Raw genomic sequence first — 23,927 nt, 5'->3', positions numbered from 1 at the left:
GATTCTTTTTTATGATTGTTGCGGTCTAAAATGCCAGATTTCGCTTGCAATTTTCCTAAAAGTTGCAATAAAAGTTTCCGTTTGTTTGGACTCAAAACCTCATTTCTTTACAATTAGTAAACTTTTTCTTTCTACACATTTGAAGCGGATTTTTACAAAAGATGTTTGAAAAAGTCACAGATATCATTGTAGTGTGATTATAATGAAGTAAGATTTTGAACACAAGTAACATTTTGTACCCAAGGGAGTTAGTACTTCAGTTGATAATTTTGCACATTTTTCAAATGTGTCCGATGATTAAACTTCAACTAACACATTTTTTTCAAATTCTTTTTTTAACCAAACGAGTACAAAACAGTATATGTAAATTAAACATGCTAGTGTACAACAGAGTAAAAAAATAATAACAATGCCAGGGGTTTCATATACATTCAACTAAGACATTTAAAGACAGGTATAATGATTGATTTACGTCAGCATATTGACAATATAGGCTTAAGACACATTCACATACACATTTTATATATCTCAAGTCAATATCAGGACTACACATTTAGTAGTATCACAGCTCCACTTTAGTTATTAAGTCGTAATTACAACAATTATTAACAAGCGGTTCCAATATTTTGACATTTTAATGCAATATGACATGATCGAAATAGATGGCGGTCTAAAAAAAAAAGACGGAATGTGGCTGAACTCTGAACCCGACAAGCCGTTTGCGCATGCGCAGTATGGTCCAGCCGCCGCCGCCGCCGGACAATATGGCGCGACTTTCAAAGCGAGCTTTGGCGTGACATCGGAATATGTCCGACGGGATTGTTTGAAGAAATGTTAAGAGCGCAGTCGGTGGCCGATGAAGCGGCGCAGGGTCGTTCGCACCTTAGCGTGTCCGCGGCCACGAAGGGACACGGCGGACGGTCTCCGCCGACCGAACGAAACCACCACCAAGCACTGACGACGAACCGCCGCCTGAGCAGAAGCTACAAGCTCAGCCAGCACACGCAAAGCTCCTCGGACAAGAAGCCCCAACACGCTCCCAGCGCCAGCGCAGCCGAGTCAGGTTACTTGCGTACTTTTATTTTCACGTGTGGACGAATTCACTCAACTCGGTGCTGCCATTAGGCGTCAAACAGCAGCCAGCGACGAACAGCGTTGGAACTCGTCCACTTCCCTGTTATGTTGTAAAAACATACGACGAGTTCGGCCTTAGATTGCGGGTTGAAGTCATGTCATGTCATCTTCCAAAGCGCTTATCCTATACGGGGTCGCGGGGAGTTGCCGGAGCCTATCCCAGCCGTCGACGGGCGAAGGCAGACTACACCCCGAACTGGTCGCCAGCCAGTCGCAGGGCACACATAGACGCTGTCACTGAGCGGGAATCGATCCCGCGCTGCCCGCACACAACTCAGGCCTGTGTACCACTACACTATCAGTGGACGCGCGTTGAAGTGTGTTTTCGTAAAAAGCACACGTTCCCCTTTAGTTCGGCACGGATGAACTGCCCAAAATCCATTCACCGTCCTTAAACGCTGACCCAATAATGTTGAAGAACAACAGTGCTTAATTACGGACCAAACCAGGCAGTTGTTTGTGCATTTTTTGTACTTGCACTTTGAAAGAATTGACTGTTTTTCAGTAAAGGGTGGAAAACCATATACATATATATATATAAATGAATTTTTGTCACATTGCAGAATTTAAGAGCCCGACCAGGCCGGTCGTGTCCAGAGTTTCGGGAGCGTCGGGCGGCGAGTCTCCCCATGACGCCGACGTGCCTCACGACATCATCTGGGACGCCACGTCGCCTCAGAGACTCGGCAAACGGCCAAAGAAACACGCGCCGGGCATGGTCAACATCTCCGACATCGTGAGCAGGATCGCGCCCGAGGTGGGTAACACGCACCTCGTCCAGGTGTTGGCCGCTGTGACGTCACCACTGGTGTGTGTGTGTGTGTGTGTGTGTGTGTGTGTGTGTGCGCGTGCGCACGTGCAGCACGGCAGGCCGGAAGTGTCGGAGCCCGCCTTGCAGCAGTGGATCGGCGACAGCGCCGGCATCCCGTGCACGCCCGATGTTCAGCCGCCCAAAAGCAGGAGGAAGTCGCCCAGGTGAGTACGTCGGCTTGCGTGCTTGGCCGTCTCGTGTGTGAGGTAACTCGGGTTGATTCAGCATTTTTATCTTTATTTTGTGAATAAAAAATTGTAACATCCGACTTTAAATTGTGTTCAAACTAAGTAAAAAGCAGTGCGATATCTTGAAACATTGAAACTTAGTGACAATCTAAAATTAAGAAATGTTCGAGCATTCAACGTTTACATTTTCATGAAAAGACAATTCTTTTGTTCCACAATGTCATCTTTTTTTCTGCTAACCCTTGAATTTCATTACAACGGAGCCTTGAATATTTTGTTATTTGCTGATTTATTTTTGGAACCTAGCCTCTGTCATGTGCCCCGCCCCCCCCCCCCCCCAAAAAAAAGTTGATTTGCGCTTGTGGCTTGGCAGATCCAACGGCGTCGACGACCTGCTGAAGTTGGCCAAGCGCTTTGACCTCAACTTGATTGGTCGCCACGACCCGGACGGCGATCTCGGCGGCGCGCGCCGGCCGTCGGACGAGCGCCTTCGCAACCCGCCGCGGCCCCCGTCGCGCGCCGAGGACCGCCCGCGCTTCCTGTTGGACGAGGCCGGCGCGGCGGCCGAGGATTTTCCGGCGACGCCTCGCGCCGACATCCCGGACGACTGGGACGACGACCTGCTCGACGACTCGCTGCTGGCCGAGATGACGCAAAACCCGCAGAACTTCTGCGCGCCCCAACACAGCTCCACGCAGAAGACCCCCTACCAGGCGCCGCCGCCGCCGCCGTCCGCGCCTTTCAGTGTCAGCCGGTCAGAGGGGCGAACAACTCCGGACGAACTTGGAACGTGTCCCGCAAGCTTCCAATCTCCGAGCTCCAAAGCAGCAGGAAAAGACTTGACATCTGCTGCCGTTTCAACAGCGACAAAGAAACGCTCCTCGCCAGGCAGCGCCCACGAGCAGGTTGCCGCCGTCTCGGATTTCTCGGATGACGACTTGGACGCCATTTTCTCGTCGGAGCCGCCGTGGGATGACCCGGCTGACGACGAGATGCTGCGGGAACTCTGCGAGGACCTGGAGAAGCGCATCGGCGGCCAAGTGACCAATCGCGCGGCGGGGAAGGACCGCGCCGCGGGCCGCTGGCGACCGGCCGCGCCGGCAACCCCACCTGCGCAACGGCGAGCCGCGCGGCAGTTCACCTTTAAGAGGCCCGGCGAGCCCGGCGAGCCCGTTTCCGCGGCGACCAACAGGCCCATCTCCGTGGCAACGACTCCTCTGGTTCCGGCGGTGACCAGCAAGCCAGTTTCCTCGGTGACCAACGGGCCTATTCCCATGGGGAACAACGATCCTGTTTCCATGGCAACACATCATCCCATCTCCGCGGTGACCAGCAAAGGTAAGGGGCCCCGTTTGTGCCAAAAGAAATCAAAGGCATCCAATAGTTGTTTTAGTTCTCATCACAATCAAAACATTGAATCGGCTTTCTGACATTTCATGATAAAAGGGTGACTTCAAATTTCGATTTTTCGTCCAGCAAGCAAATAGATGAGAAAAATGTCCAAATAAATAGATGCTGAACATAGAGACGCAGGCGCAAGCGTTGCCACGGTTACTGGTCACTCATCAACCGATGGGTGACGAGCGTGGGCCAACTTGGCTGCGCTGTGCTCTTTCTTCTCTCACTAATGGACGACTTCTTGTCTTGTCTTGTCTTGTGCCAGCGCCGCAGTCAAACGGCCGACGCGCCAGCACGCAAAAGAAGTTCACTCGTGATAGATACATTTCACGCTTGAATGCGATGCTCAACTTTTTGTTTTAACTTTCATTTTATATTCTTAAATGTACTTATTTACGCAAGCGTCTTGCTGCCACACCAGAAAAAAACAAAAAATCAGTATCACATTACAACCCGATACAAAAAAAAAATCAAAAAACACACACATTAAAATGTGGAATGAATCAAGTAGAATTGAATACTCAATTTTCCATTTTTTTTTTTTCCCTGATGCGGCAGCAGTCCACATTTTTGGGTAGTCGTGAGAAATGTGTGCGCCGAGTCAAAGTGTGTCGCTTGTGCTTGTGTGTCAAGCGTCGGCGAAATGTTCGGCGCTGGAGATCGAGCGGAAGAAGCGGCAGGCCGTGGAGCGCCGACGGCGCCGCTTGCAGGAAGTCCAGAACATCAAATGAAGCGCCCGCCTACTTTGATCTCTATATATTCTTTTAACATTAAACTCCATTCAAATGATGCGCTTGGCTTGATTGTCACCGCCAACATGCTGTTCATCCAAAAGCCTCGCAAATTTGTTGTAAATAAATTTGAGACGGCGGGAGCAGGAAAGGAGCCGTCATCTCCCATCATGCAACGGGGCTATTTTTGAAGATGGCTTTTTTTTTTCACAATTGATGTATTTCATGTCGTGCACTTGGGCTGGGCGATTGATCAATTTCATGGTTGACGTGTGCGTTTTTGGGGCCGGGCCACATCATCCTGCTGACAGCCCAATCCCTAAAACATGAATAGGGTCAGGTTAGTGCCGCGCATATAGAACAAGATAAAAAAGAACAAAAACAGAGATCTCGGTTAACGAAACGCAAAAGGTGGAAATGCTCTTAAGAAAATGTTGAGCTGTGCGAACACACCTGATTCAAACCATCAGGATGGTTAGCAGGCTTCTGCAGAGCTCGCCGATCATTTGAATCAGGCGTGCTGGAGGAGGGAGACATCCAAAACAAGCAGGACGGCGGCCTCGAGCACCAGAGCGAGACGTGCCTGATTAGCACAACAGACATGTTGGGACGACGGCAGACTGATGTTTGGGGTTTTTTAAGGCCGATTCTGGTATTTGATACAATTCGGACCATCAATTAATCTGCCGATTTATAAAAAAAAAAAAAAAAAAAAAAAAAAAAAAGACTTGTTCAGGTCCCGCAACGCTTACAAGAATAAAGATATGGATTACATCAGAGCATCTGGCTGTTTGAACATTTGTTCAGGCTCGAGTAGACCAAAATGTTTTTTGTTTTTTTCCAGAGCCGATTCCGGTTATTAGTAGCCAAGGAGGCCGAGAGCCGAAATTCATTTGCAGTAAAAGGGGAAAATGTTGGTATCCAAATTCGAATTAGTGCAAACTTCAACACTTTGTTGAAACGCCTCAAAGCGTTATTCGACGGCTCTTCAGATTTGCAACTTTGCAAAGGCTTCGTTTTTAAGTCTCTGACATCTTTTCATCGTTTTAAACTTCAAAATACCAAAATAGGCTCACTCGCATGTCGGAGAAAGTTCAAAGCTTGAGCAAATAAAAAGCTCCCTGGAGTTTTCTAGGATCGATATAAACTTGCAGCATAACTGAAATGTTAATCTTTCACTCCGATTTGTTTTCATCCAGTTAAAACAAAAACAAGGCACGCAGGACGTTCCCGGCATTTGGTTTCCGATATATATCCCAATGACGATATGCTTGAAAATGACAAATAGCGCCGACAATCGGTCTGAAATAATGCTTTTAATAATGTTGATAAAAAAATGCGTTTCAATGTCATCCCTTTAATATGTTTGTCTTGTAACGTGTTTAAAAAATGACTGAAAGAGCCAATAACGGCAGACGAAATCAGACAGATGATGCTGAATATTTAGAAGTTTTGCGGGACTTTTCTTGTCCCAGGCTGCAAATTGCCAAGTCACATCACGGCAAACGAACAGAAAGAGAAAGAGAGAGCATCGTCGTTTTCTACATCAACTTTTAATTGGCAACACGGTGTGTTTGAAATGTTCATATTCATCACTATTCATATTAGTATTCACATGTAAACACCACAGTCGCAGGACCTTGCGTGAAATGAGCCGACGACGGCCTGACCGCTGCCAGTGTTTTCCTTTGACTTGACTTTGAAAACGCGTCGTCTGTTTCTAGTGGAGACGGCCGGCCGGCCGGCCACGGGGCTCGTGTCATCCGATCACGCCAGAGCGGGCGGGGCCTGATGCCGCATAAACCGCACACGCGTGCAAAACAAATACACACACACACATGCATGCAAACGTCACGCATGCAACGTGCACCCAGGTCACGTGACCACCAAAGTGCACACAATAAGACTTTTGTTGAAAATGACACTTTTTTTTTCTTTTTTTTTTTTTAACTTTCTCTACTTGTGTGCTTGGATGTTTATCAAGCGAGGGCCTGCGTCAGCCAAAACAAAACAATCGTGAGGTTTATGAAGCGGGCCCGAGTGTGTAAACCTGAAAGACTGTTTGATTGACATGCGAGCAGCAGGCGGCGCTGTTGAGCTGCGCGGCATGCACACGTGCACTACAGAAGAAGAAGAGAAAAAAAAAATGCCACAAAGCAAACTCCACTTTGTAGAAAATGTTCGGTAGCCGCTCGGCAGAAGAAGAAGAAGAAGAAAAAATAAAACATCAAAGTGGCCACTTACTTCCTGGTGTGGTGCGAGCGCGTGCTAACATGCTAATGAACGCCTCAGGCTAACCGTCAACGCCGACGTCCAATCACGAGCACGCACACGCTTCCTGTTGGCACGCTCTCGCTTCCTGTACACGGCAGAATAAATAAAAACACGCACGCACACGCAAACAAACGCGCCGCCAAATTGCGGTCGCTCGGCAAAAACAAAACAACAACAAAAACGCCTTGCGAGCGCTCGGGGAAGTGCCGCTTCCTGTTGGAGCGATCGCCGCGAGAGTTTGGCTTTGGACGGGAGAGGAAGGGGGCGAGGGGCTGCGGACGGCACGGCGTCGACCGGCCGCGAGCCCGTCACACGTCCACCACCATCTTTTTGTGAATGTCCAGGCCGCCCACCACCTGCGGGGGGGCGCGCGCACACACACACACACACACACACACACACACACACACACACACACACAGTCACGTCATTACGATTATTACATTCCGCTATTACAAAATTGGTAAAAAAAAAAAAAAAAAACGATATGACCGAGACCGAGGGCTTAGCGGTATGGCTTGAAATGCACATCGTGGTATTATTTGAATCTTTTGGTCCTAACAGTAATGCTGAGTGTACAAATCTCAACGAGAATATTTGCGAGTGGGTTATTTAAGCCGTTGGCGAGTTCCGGCCGGTCTTCGGGCGTGTGCGAAATTGCGAATGTAATTTTTGGTCTCGATACGTGCTGATTGTAATCCAACATTTGTGTTCAGAAGTCCACCCTGACGCAGTACCAACTCGGCTTCAGTAAAAAGTCCACTGTACGCCTAAGCGCTTATTTTGCTATTCTCGACTCTGCATTTCACTTAGCGAGCCCTGGTTCGCCTGCGCGGTGAAAACGCAACAACGTAGGAGATGATGCGCAGCACGCAGCTGGTTGCTGCTTTGCACGGACTTATAGTATAAATAAGGACCGTGCAGCTTCAGGGCAAGCTAGCTTAGCAGCAAGCATTCAAGCGGCCGTGAACGAAATGACTTCCGGGAGTGCAGGCGACAGCATGTAGTAGGACAACGGTTTTTTTTTTTTTTTGGGAGGTTCATGTCAAAAAGTGCCTGCGGCTCTCAGGGTTTTCTTTTCCGTGGACGAACCGGGTCGAAATGGCTCTTTTGAGTGTTCAAGGTTGCTGACCCCTGCTCAAAAAAACATGTGCCGTCCCTTTATTCCAGTCCAGGATTTCTAGATCGCAGATTTCACTTATTGCTGAGGTGGTCTGGACATAAACCCCCACCCATGATGAGCTGTCTATTGCTCTCATTTTAAAATCGTTTGGCCGATCGCGGGCGGTCCCGGAACGTATCCCGCACTGTTGTAGGTAACGCAGACGGGCGGACTGACCGCGCAGAACTCCTCGAAGGATATCCTTCCGTCGCCGTCCTTGTCGGCGTTGATGATGGTTTTGTCGACGATCTGCTGCAGCTGCGTGTCCTTCAGGTTATTGCCCACCATCATCTTCAGAACCTGGAACAGCTCGCCGTTGGAGATGTAGCCGTCTTTGTCCATGTCGTAGATGCGGAAGGCGACTGCAAGACAAAAGGCAGAGCCGGCAACGCCGATGCATCGCAATTAGCGCGCGCAACCCCAAACGCCACGATGGAAAAGTCCACAGGGTAATCCATTCGAAAAAGTCAGGCTCGATCGATTGATCGGGCGCCCGCTGTTAATAGCTCTTTTCAAATAGGCAACAAGCGCTCCTTTTTTTTTTCTTTTTCTTTTAACACATAAGACAAAGAATGGCGTTCAAATGACACGCAAAAAAAAAAAAAAAAAAAAAAGTGGCTAAATATGATTACGGATAAAGTCTTGTAAAACAGTCCAATATTCTGCCCGTAATGTATATCTTGAGTGTTGGAAGTGTTAAGTGAGCAAAAAATAAGTTCATTTATTTATTTCTACATTAATCGGTTATCGAAGTTCGGAGTCAGCCTTAGAAGCAAAATCCATCTTGGTGTGGCCCTACTAAAAAGTTGCGCAAGCGACAGGCCGACCGTCAAGAAAAGGAAGTCCACAGTCGCTCAAATGCTCAAACTGTTGGACGTGGCATATTTCCCCCCAAAATCATCATGTCATCAATATCCAAGGTCTCGTTTTGGAATGTGCTCAAGAGTTCATCAAATAAAGACATTGGCCAATTTTCCCTCCAATTTGAAAATAAGCCAACCAGTTCTTAGGCTGGGAGGGAGTGAAAAGCAGCCAATGAAGGGAAATAACTTTGGACATCTTGCTTTGGTTTGCTTTGTCTTTCCTACAAAGCAACTTAACCACGGCAGTTGAATTAAAATTCAATATTGATTGTCGCTGACGTGCGCTTCTTACAACATAACAAGGCTGCCGATGGACAGGAAGCAAGTTTACAAAAGCAGAGCCGGCGTTGGATGTTCATTTCGGGGGATAGATTGACTCGCTACTCATTTCTGATTCATTCGTTGACATTTTCATTAGAGACAGACCGATATGCTTTTTGTCAGGGCCGATATCGATTATTAGTAGTCGAGGGGGCCGATCGCCGATATTCATTTTCAGTACAAAGGAAAATATTGGCATCAAAATCCTAAGAAAAATTTGCTCTTAACTTTGTTGCAGTGTCTTTAAGCATATTTATTGAACAACAACAAAAGGTTCAGGGAGCACCCAGTGTTGTCAGCGTGTCTTAAAAAATTACATGAAAACTTCAACAATAGCTCCATGTAGTTTTCGACAGTAAATGAAGTCCTCCAAAATTTAAAAATAACAAGAATGGTCAACGTTTTGATTTCCACAGTTTTAAATTGATTTCTTATCGGCCAGCGGAGATTTAAAAAAGGCCGATGCCGATAATCGTCAAAAAGCCAAATATCGGCCCAGCCGATGATCGGTCCATCCCTAATTTTCATTGTCAACGGGGAGAGGTCATCACGCAATCACGATTTCTGGACTCGACTTACATCGCAACTTTTGCTCTTTGTCTCCTTTGACGCTGAACTGAGAGACGCCCTCAATGAATTCTGAACAAAAACAGAAGAAGAAGAAAATGAAACATCGGGAGCGGAAGACGACGACGGCGCCGATTATGGCTTCACGCCTTACCTTTGAAGTCCACCTCTCCGTTGCCGTCGGTGTCAAAGATGTCGATGACGCGCTGCACCAGAGGGTTCTGCTGCAACTCGGGCAGCGACATGAACTCCTCCACGCTCAGAGAGCCCGAGTTGTCCAGGTCCAGTTTCTTGAAGCGCTTGCCCAGACGCTTGATCTCGTCCGCGTCGACTGAGCGAGCCGCAAAAAACACAAACCGACACACGTGAGACAGACGGCGGGCGAGACGAGTCGGCGCTGGTCGCTCGGGACCGCGCCCGCTCCCCAAAAACTCACCCCGATCGTGGCGGGCTCCGGCCATGGCGCCCCGATAAAGCTGACTCAGCGCCAGCGCTAATCTCCCCCGAGGGGAGGGGGGGCTAATCCAACGACAGACACTTCCTGTTTGGCTTCCTTCTTTTAATCCGGCCCGCCCGGCCTTTCACAAAACCTCCCGTGTCCAAATTTGGTCCGTTGCAGATGTTTTCATAAATAGCGGATGTGTCTTTTTTTCTTCTTCTTTTTTCCTCCCCAAAAACCAATCAAAACTGTTGTTTTTGTGCAAACCTCATTTAAAAAAAAAAAAGAAAATTGAAATCTGTTGACTGAAGGAAACTAATGTCTGACGAGGACATATCTTTTGGCGCCCCCGCCAGGCTGGGATTCTGCATTACAACAACACATCGCGCAGTCCCTGATATGTATAAATGTTTACTGGAAAACCATGAAATCAATAGAAAGAAACGCAGCCAACAATTAATTGGCGATCAAATGAAGGGACAACTATTTTGATCATCGATTAATTGTTTAGCTACCTCGTTGGACTTGGAAGCTGCGCAAACCCTTGGCAGGAAGGTCAGCCTCTCGACAGTAAACGTTCCCCAATTTCGGTAGTCGCCCATGAAAGCAAATATATCTTTGTGTTTTTTTCAAAGTAAGACCTTGGCAAACTTCTGCTTTGACTTAAGAAATCAGTAATTATCATTTGTGATGGCTGCTACGGACCAAACCACTTACAATTTTTGTTTGACAATTTGAAAGATTAAAGAATGTTGGGTTTTTTTTTGATCAGATAGCTGAACAACAACAATCCACATATTAATCCACTTTGGAAAAGAGGTGAGCCGTGATTAGTTGTTAGCTGAGCCCTGGGCAACTGTGATGTCATTTTCAACCAACAGAAGTGACAAAATGGCCGCCCCCTGTGATGGACAAAAACGGCTGGATTTTCCTGTTTAACTCATATTTCACAGAGACAATAATAATCAGAATGCCGTGTGTAAACTAGAGGTGGTTTATACAACCTATATTTTTGGAAAGATTTTTGAGGGGTTGACTTCCCCGCTTTAACGAGCGCTAACAATGCATCGGCGTTTGCCACTGCTGCGGACGACGGTGGTGATGATGTCATACTTACAGTGCGAGCACATGTCCAGAGCGTAACTGGCTTCGTTCCCCTGGAAAATAAAACAACAAAAATCACATTGTTCACTCATTTATATTGTCCCTTAATCACCGTTTATTGCCCAGGACATTTTTTTTTTTTCAGCTCCCGTTGTTGAAAGCACATCCGCGCTCTTGTGCACTGCTTCCACTAACAAAATGGCTGCCAACAGAAAGGAGCTAGTTGACAAAAGCACAGTAAGTCGTGACAATTTGATCGCCGCGTTTAGTCGGGCCTGACCGCTTAATCGGACGATATTAGCTCTTTGAAAATCAGCTGATTGTTTTCACTGATTGTGCGTCCAAAAACGGGGTCAAATTTGCCAATTTTTCCTCTTGATTTCAAAGCTAAACAGTCAAAGACAAAATACTGAAAAACAGTCAAATGCTCTGTGTGCAGCTCATACCAAAAAAAAATCCACATCGGTTGTGCCCTACTCAAAACACATGTATCTCAAATCATTATTCCCCGTCAAAATGAACACAAATGCCAAAAATCCACTCCAGCCTCCCACAAAAAATGTGTAATGTGTTTGTTTTTTTAACTCATTCACTGACAAACATTTTCAGACCCTCTTTTATCCTTACGTTTGAAAAAAATATATCTAAATAAATTCCTGGGATTGAATGGCTGGACTGTAAAAAGACACATCAATATGTCAATGGCAGTGAATGTTAATAAATAAAATAACACCCATAATATTGTATTTTATTAAAAAAAACAAAAACATATGCTAATAATGTAAGTCTAATACTGTAAGTGAATAAAATGCAAGTGAATAAAATGGAACGACTCAAACAGCTTGTGCATCTTGATTACATGTACCAGTCCAAATCATTGTGCTGTTCCTTCTGGCTCACTTCAAACAAAGAGACCACTACAACTCATGTGATCCAGTAAGCCACAATAGTGTTTTAGAATAATGATACAACATAACGATACCAATTGTTTATTTTATTTTTTTACCTAGAGAGGATGAAGAATATATGCCTGTGAGTATTGCAATACTGTCTGCGTGTGTTGCTCCACCGTTTGTGTTCAAATATCCATTCTAAAACTGCAACTATTGATACTAATTGTGATCATGTCAATGGCGTTGTTGGCATTTAGCCAGCAGGGCTATTCTTGTTGATTAGTTGAAATACACAAAGTATAATTCTCCTTTGTTTACTTCTTGGGTAAAGGAGTTAATGGCGTGTTTGGTATATAAACAAATAGATAAAAAGTGAAAAAAAGGGTTTTGAAAGGAATGAATGTTGGCATGGTGATGGTTCACAGATTTATATTATTTGCTGACACCAATATTAATATTCATTGATAGTTTTGTGATTTATCACTCGTGTCCAATTCACAACGTTTGTCTTCGCCCACACATGTTCCACCCTCTTTTATTTTGGTAGCGCCGCTACACCGACGCAGCCCACTTCCGCTTGCCGTTGCTACCCGAGCTAAGCTTGTAGCATCAACAACAAGAGCATAGCCAACGCGGATTCAAGGCACATCGAGCGTTTACAAGTACATTCGAACGTTCATGTCAGAAATATGCCCCTTTAGATAAATAAATACACAAATAAATAAAATCATCAAACACTTTTGCCGGGCCGCCGTCGCGTCGTCACGAGCGCCGACGTCGAAGGCCCATCGATGTTATTTGGATGGCGAGCTAACGGCGGCTAACGTTAGCCTGCAAATGCGGCCAAGCTCCCTCCAACCGAACGCGGCGGGGCGAGGCGAGATGAGGCGTCTTTGAGTCTCACCATGTTGCCTGTCGAGCGGAGTGCTTGGCGGAGGTCTGCGAGGGCCGACGATCGGGTGGCTCGAGCTAACGCGGCTAAGAGCGAGCTAGCGGGGCTAACAGGGACTGGCGAGAGCGACGAGCACCAGCGGCACTGCGGCAGGGGGCGGGGCCTAGGCGCTCCGAGCTTCTCGATTCGGTGGGGGAGGGACAGATGCCTCCGTCCAATCACTGCCGTAATCCCTCGTTTATCGCGGTGAATGGGGGGCCCTGAACCCCGCGCGAAAGCTAAAAAACAAAACAAAAAAAACGCGAAGCAGAGGTTGACATTTATTTTTATTATTATTATTTCGCGTTTTTTATTTGGGGAAGGGGGGGATTTAGGCCTCTATTAGGCTGTTGCGAAGGGTTAGGGTTGTTCAAAAACGCCGGCTCGTTTGTTTATTAGCGTGGACGAGACTGGCTGGCGAGAACCAACAAGGGAAGGCGCCGGGTGAGGCCGCCATGATGTGCAAGCCAGTCAGCTCCACTCGCGCTCTCATTGGTCGATCTGGCGCTGGCAACCGATCGCGCACCTTGTATGAGTGCCCGCGGGTATGTACAAAGCCTCCGAGTCAACTATTTCTTTGAATCAACGCGTCTTTCCACAACATTTTTTTTCCTTTTTTGTTGTTTGATGGATACTTTTTGAAAACCCGCGATACACTGAGGCCGTCAAACTCCAATTGCAAAGTGGCGAGGGACTACTGTAACTAGACTTGTTCAAAAAAATGGAGTTGTCCCTCATTTTTAGCGGGTAATATTATGTTCCACAACTCCTCATGATCGGTCAATTTCCATGAAGTAGAGGCCGAGTTTTTTTTAAATTTACGCCTCTATTAAGCCATTACAAACCCCCTGCCCCCACACACATAGTTTCCACCCTTGTATAAACTTGTCACACGTGATACATTTACCTTACAATTAAAACGCAAAATGAAGAATAAATACCAGCGCCATAAATTCTTTTATTTCACACAGAAGTTCTTGTTCTTTGTCTTCTATTTTGAAGATGAAAAAGAAGAAGAATGGTAGTCATGGCAACTTGCCCCCGGTTTCCACAACAAGGATTGACTGCGCCAACAGGCGGTAACCCACCAGATAAGTTTGGCTACAACGTGACGCTGGTTAACGTTAGCCGTTTTCAACTAAAAAGATCTTCACAGTTGGGGGGCCGTCCGTCGCTAACGACGGAAGGTCCGTCAGCGACAGACGGGCGGAATCCCGTTTGGCCGGAGGACTGACGTCTGAGGGAAACTTTGAAACGCCGACGGAAGCGATTTTCAGCCATCACTCGAACCCTCGAAAAGCAAAGACAAGAGACACTCTGGGTAGGCGGAGCTGCAATCGTAGAACAATGTCCATATTGTTGCTGTCAAGCGCTCCAAACCGTTTTGGCAATGATGTGCTGTTACCCTTGCAGTTTTTTACTGACGCTCCTTAAATGGCGGTGACCCACTGCCATTTAGCCGTGACAGAAGCGCGGTAAAAACACGATGACGGACCGACAGACTGGAATAATGCCCAACGTATTTCCCGCTTATAAAGCAGACGTTTGGTCACCAGTCGAGCGCGGCTCGAGCGCCATTTCCAAACGCTCGCGCTTCAACTGTTGACTTGCTTGTGCCGGCGGACGCACTGGGCTCGGCCACGCCGGGTTTTTTTGGAAACGCTTTTCACAGGAAGCCGATAACCAATATTTGGAGCCGATATTCATTTTCAGTGAAAAGGAAAATATTGGCATCGAAATCGAAAGAAAATTTTACTCTTAACTTTGTTGCAACATCTTTAAGCATGTTTATTGAACCATGTTTCAGGTTTGCATAATGTTGATTTTTTTTTTTTTTTTCTTCAAGAAATGTTTCTGTTCTAAAATTCTAACAAAAAGTTGAGGGAGCACCCGGGCTTGTCAGCATGTCTTAAAATGGATCAAGGAAAACTTCAACAATAGCTCCATGTAGTTTTCTACAGTAAATGAAAATGTCAAAATGACAAAAATGTTCAACTTTCACATATTTTTGTTTTGATTTCCAAAGTTTTAAATGGATTTACGATCGGCCAGCAGAGTTTTAAAAAAAGGCCGATGCCGATATTCCTCAAAAAGCCAAATATCGGTCCCTCCCTACTTTGGATAGCTAAAGAACGTTTGGGCGTCGTAATAGTTCCCGACTTTTGCATCCATTCAAGAACAGAAGAACAAATGAGTCTGCGTTTTGTTTCGGTCGTTGTCAGGTTTAGTCGACCTTGAACATTTCATCAAACGCCACACAAGGAAGACCAAAGGGAGTTGAACTCTTTTTTTTTTTTTTTTTCCCCGGCGAGGAGAACGGACAAAGATTGCAAAGCTCCCAAGACGGACTCTGTCGTGGCCTCTCTTTTTTATTCACATAAGGGTGGCGACTGGTCACTACAGGATTAGGGGAAGAAAATACATCAGAGAGAGGAAGGCTTTGCAATGACAATGATAGGAAGGCGTCGCGCTCAAACAAACCGCCGCAAGAAAGGAAACGACAGATAGGAATGCTTGCGCCCGCCGACAAAAACATCGAGCCAAAGTCTTCAAACGGACAACCGCAGTTAGTTCCAGCCAATGGTGTTACCAGGATGCCAGGTGTGGGTGGGCATTCGTATTACCTGGGGGGCGGGGGGTGAATGTAGCAAAAAAGAAGACGTCCATAACTGAACAGTATGGACACGCAGGTGGAAAAATATTTAGAACTACATCCAGTTTTCCTTGGGTGGGCAGAGCGTGTCCGTGGGTGGGCACTGAACACCGCCCCCCCCCACCCACCCCACCTGGTTCCAGCTGCTCTCTTGAGGCACAATTGCGGATGTGGAACTGCGGCATGAGTCATGCTCTGCTTTCTTCACAGACAACTTCAACTTACATGACACAAACAAGTTGGTACTGTTGAATCAACGCTTTGCAACGCCATCAGAGGAAATATGTTATGTACAATTGTTCGAGCGGTTGCTTTTTTTTTTGGTTGAAATCAAGGACAACACATCAAAGCAAAGCAATAGGCGGCAAACGATGTCGGGGAGCCACAATTCGTGGCTTGGCGTGGTTTCCCGGCGCGGTTTCCCAGCATGCTTCCGCCGGGCCGGGCGACACAAACGCAAGCGGACGACGGAAGGTGAAAGGCGGCGGCGGCGGCGGCGGCGCTCAGTTGAAGGCCTCCTTGTTGATCCACATGAGGGTGCGCGTCTCGTTGGGCTTGCACTCGTACTCGATGCTGCTGAACTTGTTGCCAAAGTGGCAGTGCTCGCGCTTGTAGTAGTTGTAGTACTTGGCCTGCCAAACCGTCTCGAAGGTGCCCGCGCGCTCAAACTGCAAGCACAGCAAACACAGCCACAACCACAACAAACGCTTGAGCCGCTTTGCACCTTTCTTTGGGAAATTCACTTTGCTTCAGCTGCTTTCTTTCCATTTGCTGCCGCAAAAGGCTCCCTTTTGAATGGCCTTTTTATGCCTTTCGGTGCTAGTTTTACTTCTCTACTCATACATGGGGTGTGCGTTGAGTGCCACATCAAAATAAATAAATCCAGAAATTTAAAAAAAGGGTCACAAAAGCATTGTGTAATAAAGTCAAGTACAATTCCCGAACAGCTGTTTGGCCTTCCTGCTTCTGTCGGCCCGTGCGGCAATGTCAAAATAAATACATTTCAAAAACAGCCTCGTGAAAACGAAGGATATTTTCACTCAAATTATAGTTAGGCTTCGTTTCCGAAACGTAAGATGTAGTTTCCGTTTGTTTTCAATTTTTTTTTCAAAGCACCCACCTTTTTAATTTCATTGGGTGAACAAAATGATTTCATCTCGTTGATGATGATTTCATTTTTTGAACTCGCTTGACATGACTTGGGAATGTGGCCCAACGATCGTTGCAGTCGAACTGGCGCGGACGCCGCACCGTGTGCACGACGAGCGGTCGGCGGGCTGACCTGTATGCTAACTTGCACGGGCTGCCGGTCGCCGCTTTTGGTGTGCGGGACGCCCTCGGTGTCGTAGCGTCCGTGATAGACAACGTGATCGGCGTCTCGCGACTGCTCCTCCAGGGGGAAGACCACGCCGCCAATGTTCATGTTCCTGACGCAAACACACGAGGGGAACTCGAGTCAGCAGTCGTCCCTCTGCGCCGCGACGTCATCGGCCGGACGGCTGAAAGCGCAAAGACGTCCCTTCACGTCGCGGCTGCGATCCCATTTTTTTTTGTCTCCGTGGAAATGAAAGGCAATTCATTCGACACCACCACCTTGTTTGCTTGAAAGTAAGCAAGAAAGAAACGAGTAGCCAACAAAGAGGTCGAGTTTGATGACGTGTAAAGTGCTGTCAAAAGATTCATCGCGATTCATCGCCTTTTTCAACCACATTTTTTACCACGCTTTGAACCGTTAGTCACGTGAGTAAAATCTAGGAAATAATGTGGGAAAAAGTATATTTCAATTCAAAGACTGTTCTAATAGCTTTCTTTGATCCTTGAATACGATTCTTTTCCTGTCAAATACAACAGTTGAACGATACGCCAAAGATGTACAACAAATATGGTATTTGAATTTGGCTATGCAAAGTGTGCAAATTATTTTGGATTTCTCCAAAGAGTCGTCAAGTAACTTTTTAAGTAAAACTATGTAAAAGTCCGTATTTGCGATTAATCGTGATGAATCCTTGGCCAGCCCTACCGGGTTTGTCCAGATTGTGTGTCAATGCTGAGGGTGAACTGAAAAGGCGGTTAAAAGACGTTAATTTACACGTGGCAAGATTTTGCAATTTGGGCCACGTGGGAACTTTCGCAATTGCGGAACACATTTTTGGTCTTTTTGGATGCTTTGGATGAGTCTATTGAAGAGGATGTGGAAGATGTCTACGTGGGGCAATTTGAAAATTTGGAATTTCACTGCCAAATGTGGAACTTGGGGGACGAGAAAAGTATTTTGTGGTTGGAATGTTTGAATCGGTCTAGAAATGTTGACCTGTGGTGGGAATAATGTTGGAATTTCAAGTAGGAAAATGTGCCATATTTTACCATGGACAAAAAAAAAAAAAGGGAATTATTGGGAGTGTGGAAGCCATTTTTCTACTTGGAAAGGTTTGAATTGGTCAAGAACTGTTGAAGAACAAATTGTGGGAATTTTGTGGGTGATTTGAAGTTGAAGGTCAGAAGATGAGAATGAGCTGAAGAACATTTGGAATTTGCAACGGGAAGGATGTGGACGCATTTTATCCAATGCCCGTTTTGGGGTGTAAATGTGGAACGGGTTGCTTCCGGCCGCGGTATCTGTGTGTTTGAATGCGTGCCTTGAAGGGGCGTGGCCTCGCGAGCGACCCGAGGAGCAGGAGTCGTATTGGCCGGCCAGCGCGTGAGCGTCCGTGTGAGTCGCTCCTTGAGAGCGCCTTCGTTTTGTATTGGTGTGTTTGTCCGCTTCAATCGCCGACGACGGCGGGGCCTCTCCTTGCCCACACGCCAGGGCATTTACGGTCCATCAAATAGCTCTGGTTGATATGATGAGAAAGTAGGAAAGTTGCAAACGGAACGTAGGCCCATTCAATTCAACGTCATGTTCATAACATGTGTTCATTCTGATGATGAACAATATAAGTGGGTGACTGCGGTGCCTTTGAATGGACCCCGAGACGCTTCAAGCTTGGGTGAGCTTGTGTATCACTGCAATATCATATCGCAATGGCCATCTATGAGGCGCGTACATAGATGCGCGCGCTCGCTCCCGTGTCGTCCAGTCTCGAGGTCACGTGACGCCGCGTATATTTGATGGGCAGTTTTCGGACATAATTTCCAGCCTCATGCAAATGCACGTTTCGATACCGACCGCATTGCGTCTTGCTTCCTTCCCTGTTTGTTTGTTTGGTTGATTGGTTGGTTGGTTTTTCTTACGTGGCCTCGACGGTTCCGGGCTTGACGAGGACTTGGATTTTGTACTTGGAGCCCGTGAGCAGCTTGACGGTTCGGGTTTGCCCGAACCGGCTTCCGTCCACCTTGAAGAAAACGTCGCCGTCGTTGGGTTGGATCCACAACGAGATGGAGATGTGAACCAGCGCCGGGACGTCGTCCATTTTCACCGAGGAGGGCGGAGGGCGGAGGGGAGGGGGAGGGGGAGGGGCTCCGCGGGGGGGGTCCTGCACGATCGGGAGGAGGCTGAGGACCACAGTCAAGCGCTCCCAAGCAAACGACACCGCTTCCGCTTGCGGACTTCACAACAAAAGAGAAACATCGATTTGAAGTCACGTGGTGTCTGAAGGCCGAAGAGCACTCGGAAACCGGGTGGACGCACCAAAACGTCTCAACTTAGGATCCGCGCCTCCAACTGAATTTTAAAACGACCAATTTAGTTTGACGCATCTTTGGTCATTCACGACAATTAAACAAAAATAGTCCCTGGCATGTCCTAAATTGAACAGAAAGTCGGAAATTTTGGGTTCAAGCGGTAGTTTTAGGCTCAATTTGAATGACAAATTCCAAAAACTGCCCCTGAAACAAAGCACGCACCAAAAAGACTCCCGGACCCTTTGACACGCGCGGCCGATTGCCACGTGTGTCCAAATTACCTTTTTTTTTTTTAGCCAATTACACCGGAAGCAAAGCAGAAAAAAACCGAAGTGGAGACTGAGTGACTCTGCGTCGGACTCAAATCAAAGTGACAAGCGCGTGAAAAAGGTGATTTATTGTTTCACATCATATTTTCTCATCATACGGCACAGCTATGACTTGACACAGTCAAAAAAGGAGCGACACGATTGTATTTGCCTATAAATAACATTATAGAAGCAAAGGAGGTGAGAAAATATGTCCAACTTTAACAGATCAAACTGAGCTCAATTGTTATTGACATGGTAATGTGTCATTTTATTTGCATGGAAAGCAGGTGTGGGCAAGCATTTGATTTATTATTATTACTTTTTTAATATGGACAGATGGGCAGGGTACAAAAATGTGTCTCTAAAATATGACAAATTGTTATTCTATTAGAATAAACTACTGTATTCATTCTCAGGTTTGATACATTTGACCGTTTTTTTACAAGCGTATAAAACAATACATGTATTTTCAAAGTTGTCGGTTTGACTAGTTTTTACTTTTAATTTACAATAAATAAAGAAACCATGTCTTTTATGGGATAAATGATTTAAAAAGAAAGTCAAAATGCGTGCATCAAACATTCCAGGAAGGACTCTTGAGCATGTAAAAACGGACGCGTTTGGCTGCCGCACCCGGACGGAAAAAAAAAGTTCCTTATCACGGTATATAATGCGATCGTTATACCGTGATCAATTCTACATTTTACATGTGCGTTTTAATTTGATACGTTTCATCCTGTAACAAGATAAGTTTCAGATTTTAAGCACAATAAGTTTGACGATTTAAGGTGAACAAACGAAGCCATTCCTTCACGTTCCGGTCGTTAGCTGAGCGATGCGGGTATATGTTTGTCTCCTTTTTCATTCTTTTCAGCACTTGCCCTTTGTTATTATCATCATCATCATCATCATCATTTTTACTTTGAGCGCATTATAAGAAGAACAGCGTAGCTACGTAGCTTGTACATTTGGTTGACTCCGCCAGTCAATGTAACCGGAAGGAATTGTTTCATTTTGTTCTGCCAAATCCAAAGTCAAACTTATCACGTTAAAAGGTGACACTTTTCACGTCATAACGTGAACGCGTCGACTATTTCTTTTTTTTTTTCTCTCTCTCTCAAGTGTGTCAGCAATGCACTTGGGCGTGGACGTGGAGATGGACGTTAAAGATGGCTAAAGATACCACTTTGCCTGCCACTGGTTCAGTCCCAGTTGATCACATTCACTCAAATTAGTAGTAGTAGCATAGAAAAGACTAGCATGGAAAGGTCTCCAAAGAATGAGAGATAAAAGATACACGCATCCAATTTGGTGAGAAAGACGGCAATGGCGATGACGTCATCGGTCCAGCTCGGCCTGCAGGATTTCTGCCCACGTTTCCACGTCCATCGGGACCATCTTCCTGCCGCGCAGCTCGCCGGCCGAGGCCACGTTGCTATAGCGACCGCGCAGCCAGTCCAGCTTCACGCGGCTGCGAATGTAGTTCCTCGCCAGCGACTCCTGCGCGCACGCACATGCAGAAAGCATTATTGGACAACGGACGCACCATCCAAATTCTGACAACCGATTAATCGGCCGATTCATTGACAAGTTAAACGGTTCCTCATTTTTCCAATAACTTCTTTTGGGTTCCCTTAACATTTCCGACAATAAAGATTTGAATTACAGGCAGAACATTTGACTCCTTTACAATACTTTGTCCGTTTGTATTTGGTTAGCTTTACACCAGAGACAAATCAGGCAATATTTTGCAGCTTTTTTGTCTCTCCCATTTTTAGGGTTGTGTCATTATCTTTGTCTCATGTTGTAATGTGCTAATGTGTTGAAAGGACAAAAAATAATATTGCTTCCTTGTTGGCGGTGCCAGCGTCACGCATTGACACCCCGACCTCGGCCGACGCAGTGTAGCCTTTTTGTGCCAGAGTTTAAAAACATTTTGACTCCATGTGCAAATCAATTTATTTTAGCCACTAAGAGTGGGATAAAGCTTTCAAAAAGAAACTTCTCACACCCAAAAATACCTCCCCTCCCCCCCAAAATACTTGGCCCTTCAAATACCACCACAATGACCAACAGTTGCATAGTAGGCCCAAGTGTTCATAGTACAATGTGATCAAAATGTTTCTTAAATACTTCATAAACATGAGAACACCCAATTTTAGGGGGAAAACAGCGAAATGAATGCGACAAATACGACAAGATGAATGTGCGACTGTCATTAGCTTTGTTTTATGTTGCAAAGTGTGAATCAATCAAAATGCGGCCCCATAATGAAATCTGCCGACTTTCTCGGAGATAATATCGGCGGCTGAATGGATCGGGCCCTAGTGCCAGCCACGAACGCCATCGACTTGCGCACCTTCCAGGAGAGTCCGTTGCGGCGGTCGGCGTCCAGCTCCCTGCGGCAGAGCGTCACCACGGCCAGGCATTGCGTCCTCCACAGCTGCTGGCTGTCCCAGATGATGGCGTTCCACAGGCGGCAGGTGGCCGAGGCGCGGCACAGGCTCCGGACGTCCAGCTCGCCGAAGATCTTCACGCTCATCTCGGTAGGCAGAGTCTGCGCAAAGTCCCGCGCGCGGCAGCCACACAAGCTCATGAGTAGCGCGGCTCTCTGCAGCTCCTGCAGCTCCTGCAGCTCCTGCAGCTCCTGCAGCTCCTGCAGCTCCTGCAGCTCCTGCAGCTCCTGCAGCCTGAGTGACAACCACACCCAAAACACAGTTCGGGCGATCGCTGACGACGTTGCCGACCTATCGGCGGCCCTTTGTTATCGGGGTCGCTATTAGGCCCTCTTCCAAAATAATCAGAACTGGCTGGAGTTTTGCCCATCTACAGTAATCCTTACTCTGCGGTGAATAGGTGAATGTTGCTCAGTGTTGGAGGACGACGTACTTGCGCCCTTTGCCCACTAGATGAAGCTCTGACCGAATTTCGGCCAGGCCGATATTCGTCAAAATGCCAAATTGGCCGATAATAAATCCATTTAAAACTGTGTTGACTTCAAGGAAGTATTTTTGTAAAATTTAGTTAACTTTATAAGAGATTCTACGGACCCTGGAAACAATCTGCAGCTTCTTGTTTTTGTTTCAAATTAAAACAAAGATAAGTGAAATTTGAACATTTGTGTCATTTTGAAATTTCAGAGAACTTTCTTTACTGCTGAAAATATAGGGAGCTATTGTTAAAGTTTTCATTTCACTTTGGAAGACATGCTGATGACCCTGGGAGCTCCCTTTCTGTTAGAATTTTACAACAAAGATGTATATTGGCAAAAATGCATAATAATAATCAACATTTTGCAAATCTGAAAAACAAATTCATTAACAATACGCTTAAATACATTACAATACAATTTTTTTTTTTACTATTGTCCAGGACGGGACGGGATGGGATTTTTTTTCTATGGGAGTGCATACCTGTCAACTTATAAGTTTTTTGATCATTTCAAATTGTGTGCGCCGTATAACAATTTTTGTACGGGAAAAGAAAAATGTTTTTTTTTTTTGTTAGACCGATCTCGTCTTGCCTATTTCGGCTCTAATCGTCTCGGTCACTGGTAGCAGACGACAACGTTATTTGGTAAATAAAATAAACTTCTTTACACAAATTATCTCTGTTCTTATTCTACATAGTCTGTCTTGCTGTGAGTAAATAGGTGCCGCGTTGTGTTTGTAAGGTTTATTATCACTTAATAAGGGGAATTGCAATCATTAATAAGGGGAGCAATTGGCTGAGGTTGACAGGTATGGGAGTGCGATGGGACGCGAGTGAAAATCCACTCCCGTTTCACCCTCTTATCGAATACTCATGGTTCAGCACCCGTGGATTCACATATTCGCTGATTTTAGATAGATAGATAGATAGATAGATGGTACCGACGTATGTATATATATAAATAAAGCTGGGCTATCACAATCAATCGTGCGTTTGCACGATGCACGCTCGCGTAGTCGAGCTCGCCAAAGAATTAATAAGAGTGAACGTTTGGAAGATGTCAAGGACGCTTTCAAAAAGCAGCAGCCGAGCAGCTAGCTTCAAGCTCCAACTCACGTTTGGCAACACGGGACAACTCGAACCAGACATACACATACACGCACACCCCGAATACATACATACATACATACATACATACTGACACTGTACATGCATACATACATACATACATACATACATACGCTAACCAAAACAGCCAAACCGACACATCGACGCTTTTTCCCTCAAACAGAGTATGTAAGTATCTTATGTTAGTCTTTACAGACTATTAAGTGTGGTGCATTATTGTATTTCTTGTCTTCTCTTTCTTACCAAACACAGCTGACTCGCCCCTCGACGTGTTTACATTTAAACCAGCACCAACAGTCACTGCCCACTGCTGGACTAGTATAATAGATTATATATAATTTACAAATAGTTTTGTTTTTTTTCCATGGCTAAACATATACCTATGTATACTTGTTGTGTATAAAAGAAACAACAATTACAATTTAAAATGAAAAGTAAATTGGACCGTCCAGTTGTGCGCATGCGCT

General features: G+C 46.0%; 4 protein-coding genes and 1 long non-coding RNA gene across 7 annotated transcripts; 2 read left to right on the top strand and 3 right to left on the bottom strand.

The window, feature by feature from the left end:
- Nucleotides 1-705: 705 nt before the first annotated feature.
- On the top strand, nt 706-4,320 carry etaa1a (ETAA1 activator of ATR kinase a). The gene is made up of 5 exons (XM_086034786.1): nt 706-1,063; nt 1,698-1,891; nt 1,997-2,109; nt 2,507-3,471; nt 4,165-4,320. The coding sequence occupies exons 1-5, from the start codon at nt 832-834 to the stop codon at nt 4,260-4,262; spliced, it is 1,602 nt and encodes a 533-aa protein (XP_085890912.1). The 5' UTR covers nt 706-831; the 3' UTR covers nt 4,263-4,320.
- A 1,476-nt stretch (nt 4,321-5,796) lies between these two features.
- Nucleotides 5,797-13,060, bottom strand: ppp3r1b (protein phosphatase 3 (formerly 2B), regulatory s1ubunit B, alpha isoform, b). Its single transcript, XM_086034133.1, has 6 exons — nt 12,790-13,060; nt 11,006-11,045; nt 9,604-9,780; nt 9,462-9,521; nt 7,876-8,060; nt 5,797-6,892 (listed from the first exon to the last, which is right to left on the bottom strand). The coding sequence occupies exons 1-6, from the start codon at nt 12,790-12,792 to the stop codon at nt 6,845-6,847; spliced, it is 513 nt and encodes a 170-aa protein (XP_085890259.1). The 5' UTR covers nt 12,793-13,060; the 3' UTR covers nt 5,797-6,844.
- Nucleotides 13,061-13,760: 700 nt separating this feature from the next.
- cnrip1a (cannabinoid receptor interacting protein 1a) lies at nt 13,761-18,924 on the bottom strand. The gene is made up of 3 exons (XM_086032947.1): nt 18,701-18,924; nt 16,752-16,896; nt 13,761-16,137 (listed from the first exon to the last, which is right to left on the bottom strand). The coding sequence occupies exons 1-3, from the start codon at nt 18,877-18,879 to the stop codon at nt 15,973-15,975; spliced, it is 489 nt and encodes a 162-aa protein (XP_085889073.1). The 5' UTR covers nt 18,880-18,924; the 3' UTR covers nt 13,761-15,972.
- A 20-nt stretch (nt 18,925-18,944) lies between these two features.
- On the top strand, nt 18,945-21,075 carry LOC147146628 (uncharacterized). Its single transcript, XR_015087094.1, has 2 exons — nt 18,945-19,480; nt 20,524-21,075. It is a non-coding gene; the product is annotated as an uncharacterized LOC147146628 (long non-coding RNA).
- fbxo48 (F-box protein 48) lies at nt 19,473-23,926 on the bottom strand. 3 transcript variants are annotated; one of them, XM_086032950.1, is made up of 3 exons: nt 23,704-23,926; nt 21,761-22,082; nt 19,473-20,901 (listed from the first exon to the last, which is right to left on the bottom strand). In XM_086032950.1, the coding sequence occupies exons 2-3, from the start codon at nt 21,995-21,997 to the stop codon at nt 20,740-20,742; spliced, it is 399 nt and encodes a 132-aa protein (XP_085889076.1). In that variant the 5' UTR covers nt 21,998-22,082; nt 23,704-23,926; the 3' UTR covers nt 19,473-20,739. The 3 variants fall into 3 exon arrangements, with proteins under 3 accessions (XP_085889076.1, XP_085889074.1, XP_085889075.1); XM_086032948.1 differs by having other exon boundaries at nt 21,761-22,091; nt 23,704-23,925; XM_086032949.1 differs by lacking the exon at nt 23,704-23,926 and having other exon boundaries at nt 21,761-23,689.
- Nucleotide 23,927: the final 1 nt, after the last annotated feature.

Source organism: Filicampus tigris, chromosome 6 (genome assembly GCF_054856515.1).
Source record: "Filicampus tigris isolate MCC_2025a chromosome 6, RoL_Ftig_1.0, whole genome shotgun sequence".
Taxonomy (NCBI): domain Eukaryota; kingdom Metazoa; phylum Chordata; class Actinopteri; order Syngnathiformes; family Syngnathidae; genus Filicampus; species Filicampus tigris.
This window is presented reverse-complemented; position numbering and strand designations above follow the sequence as displayed.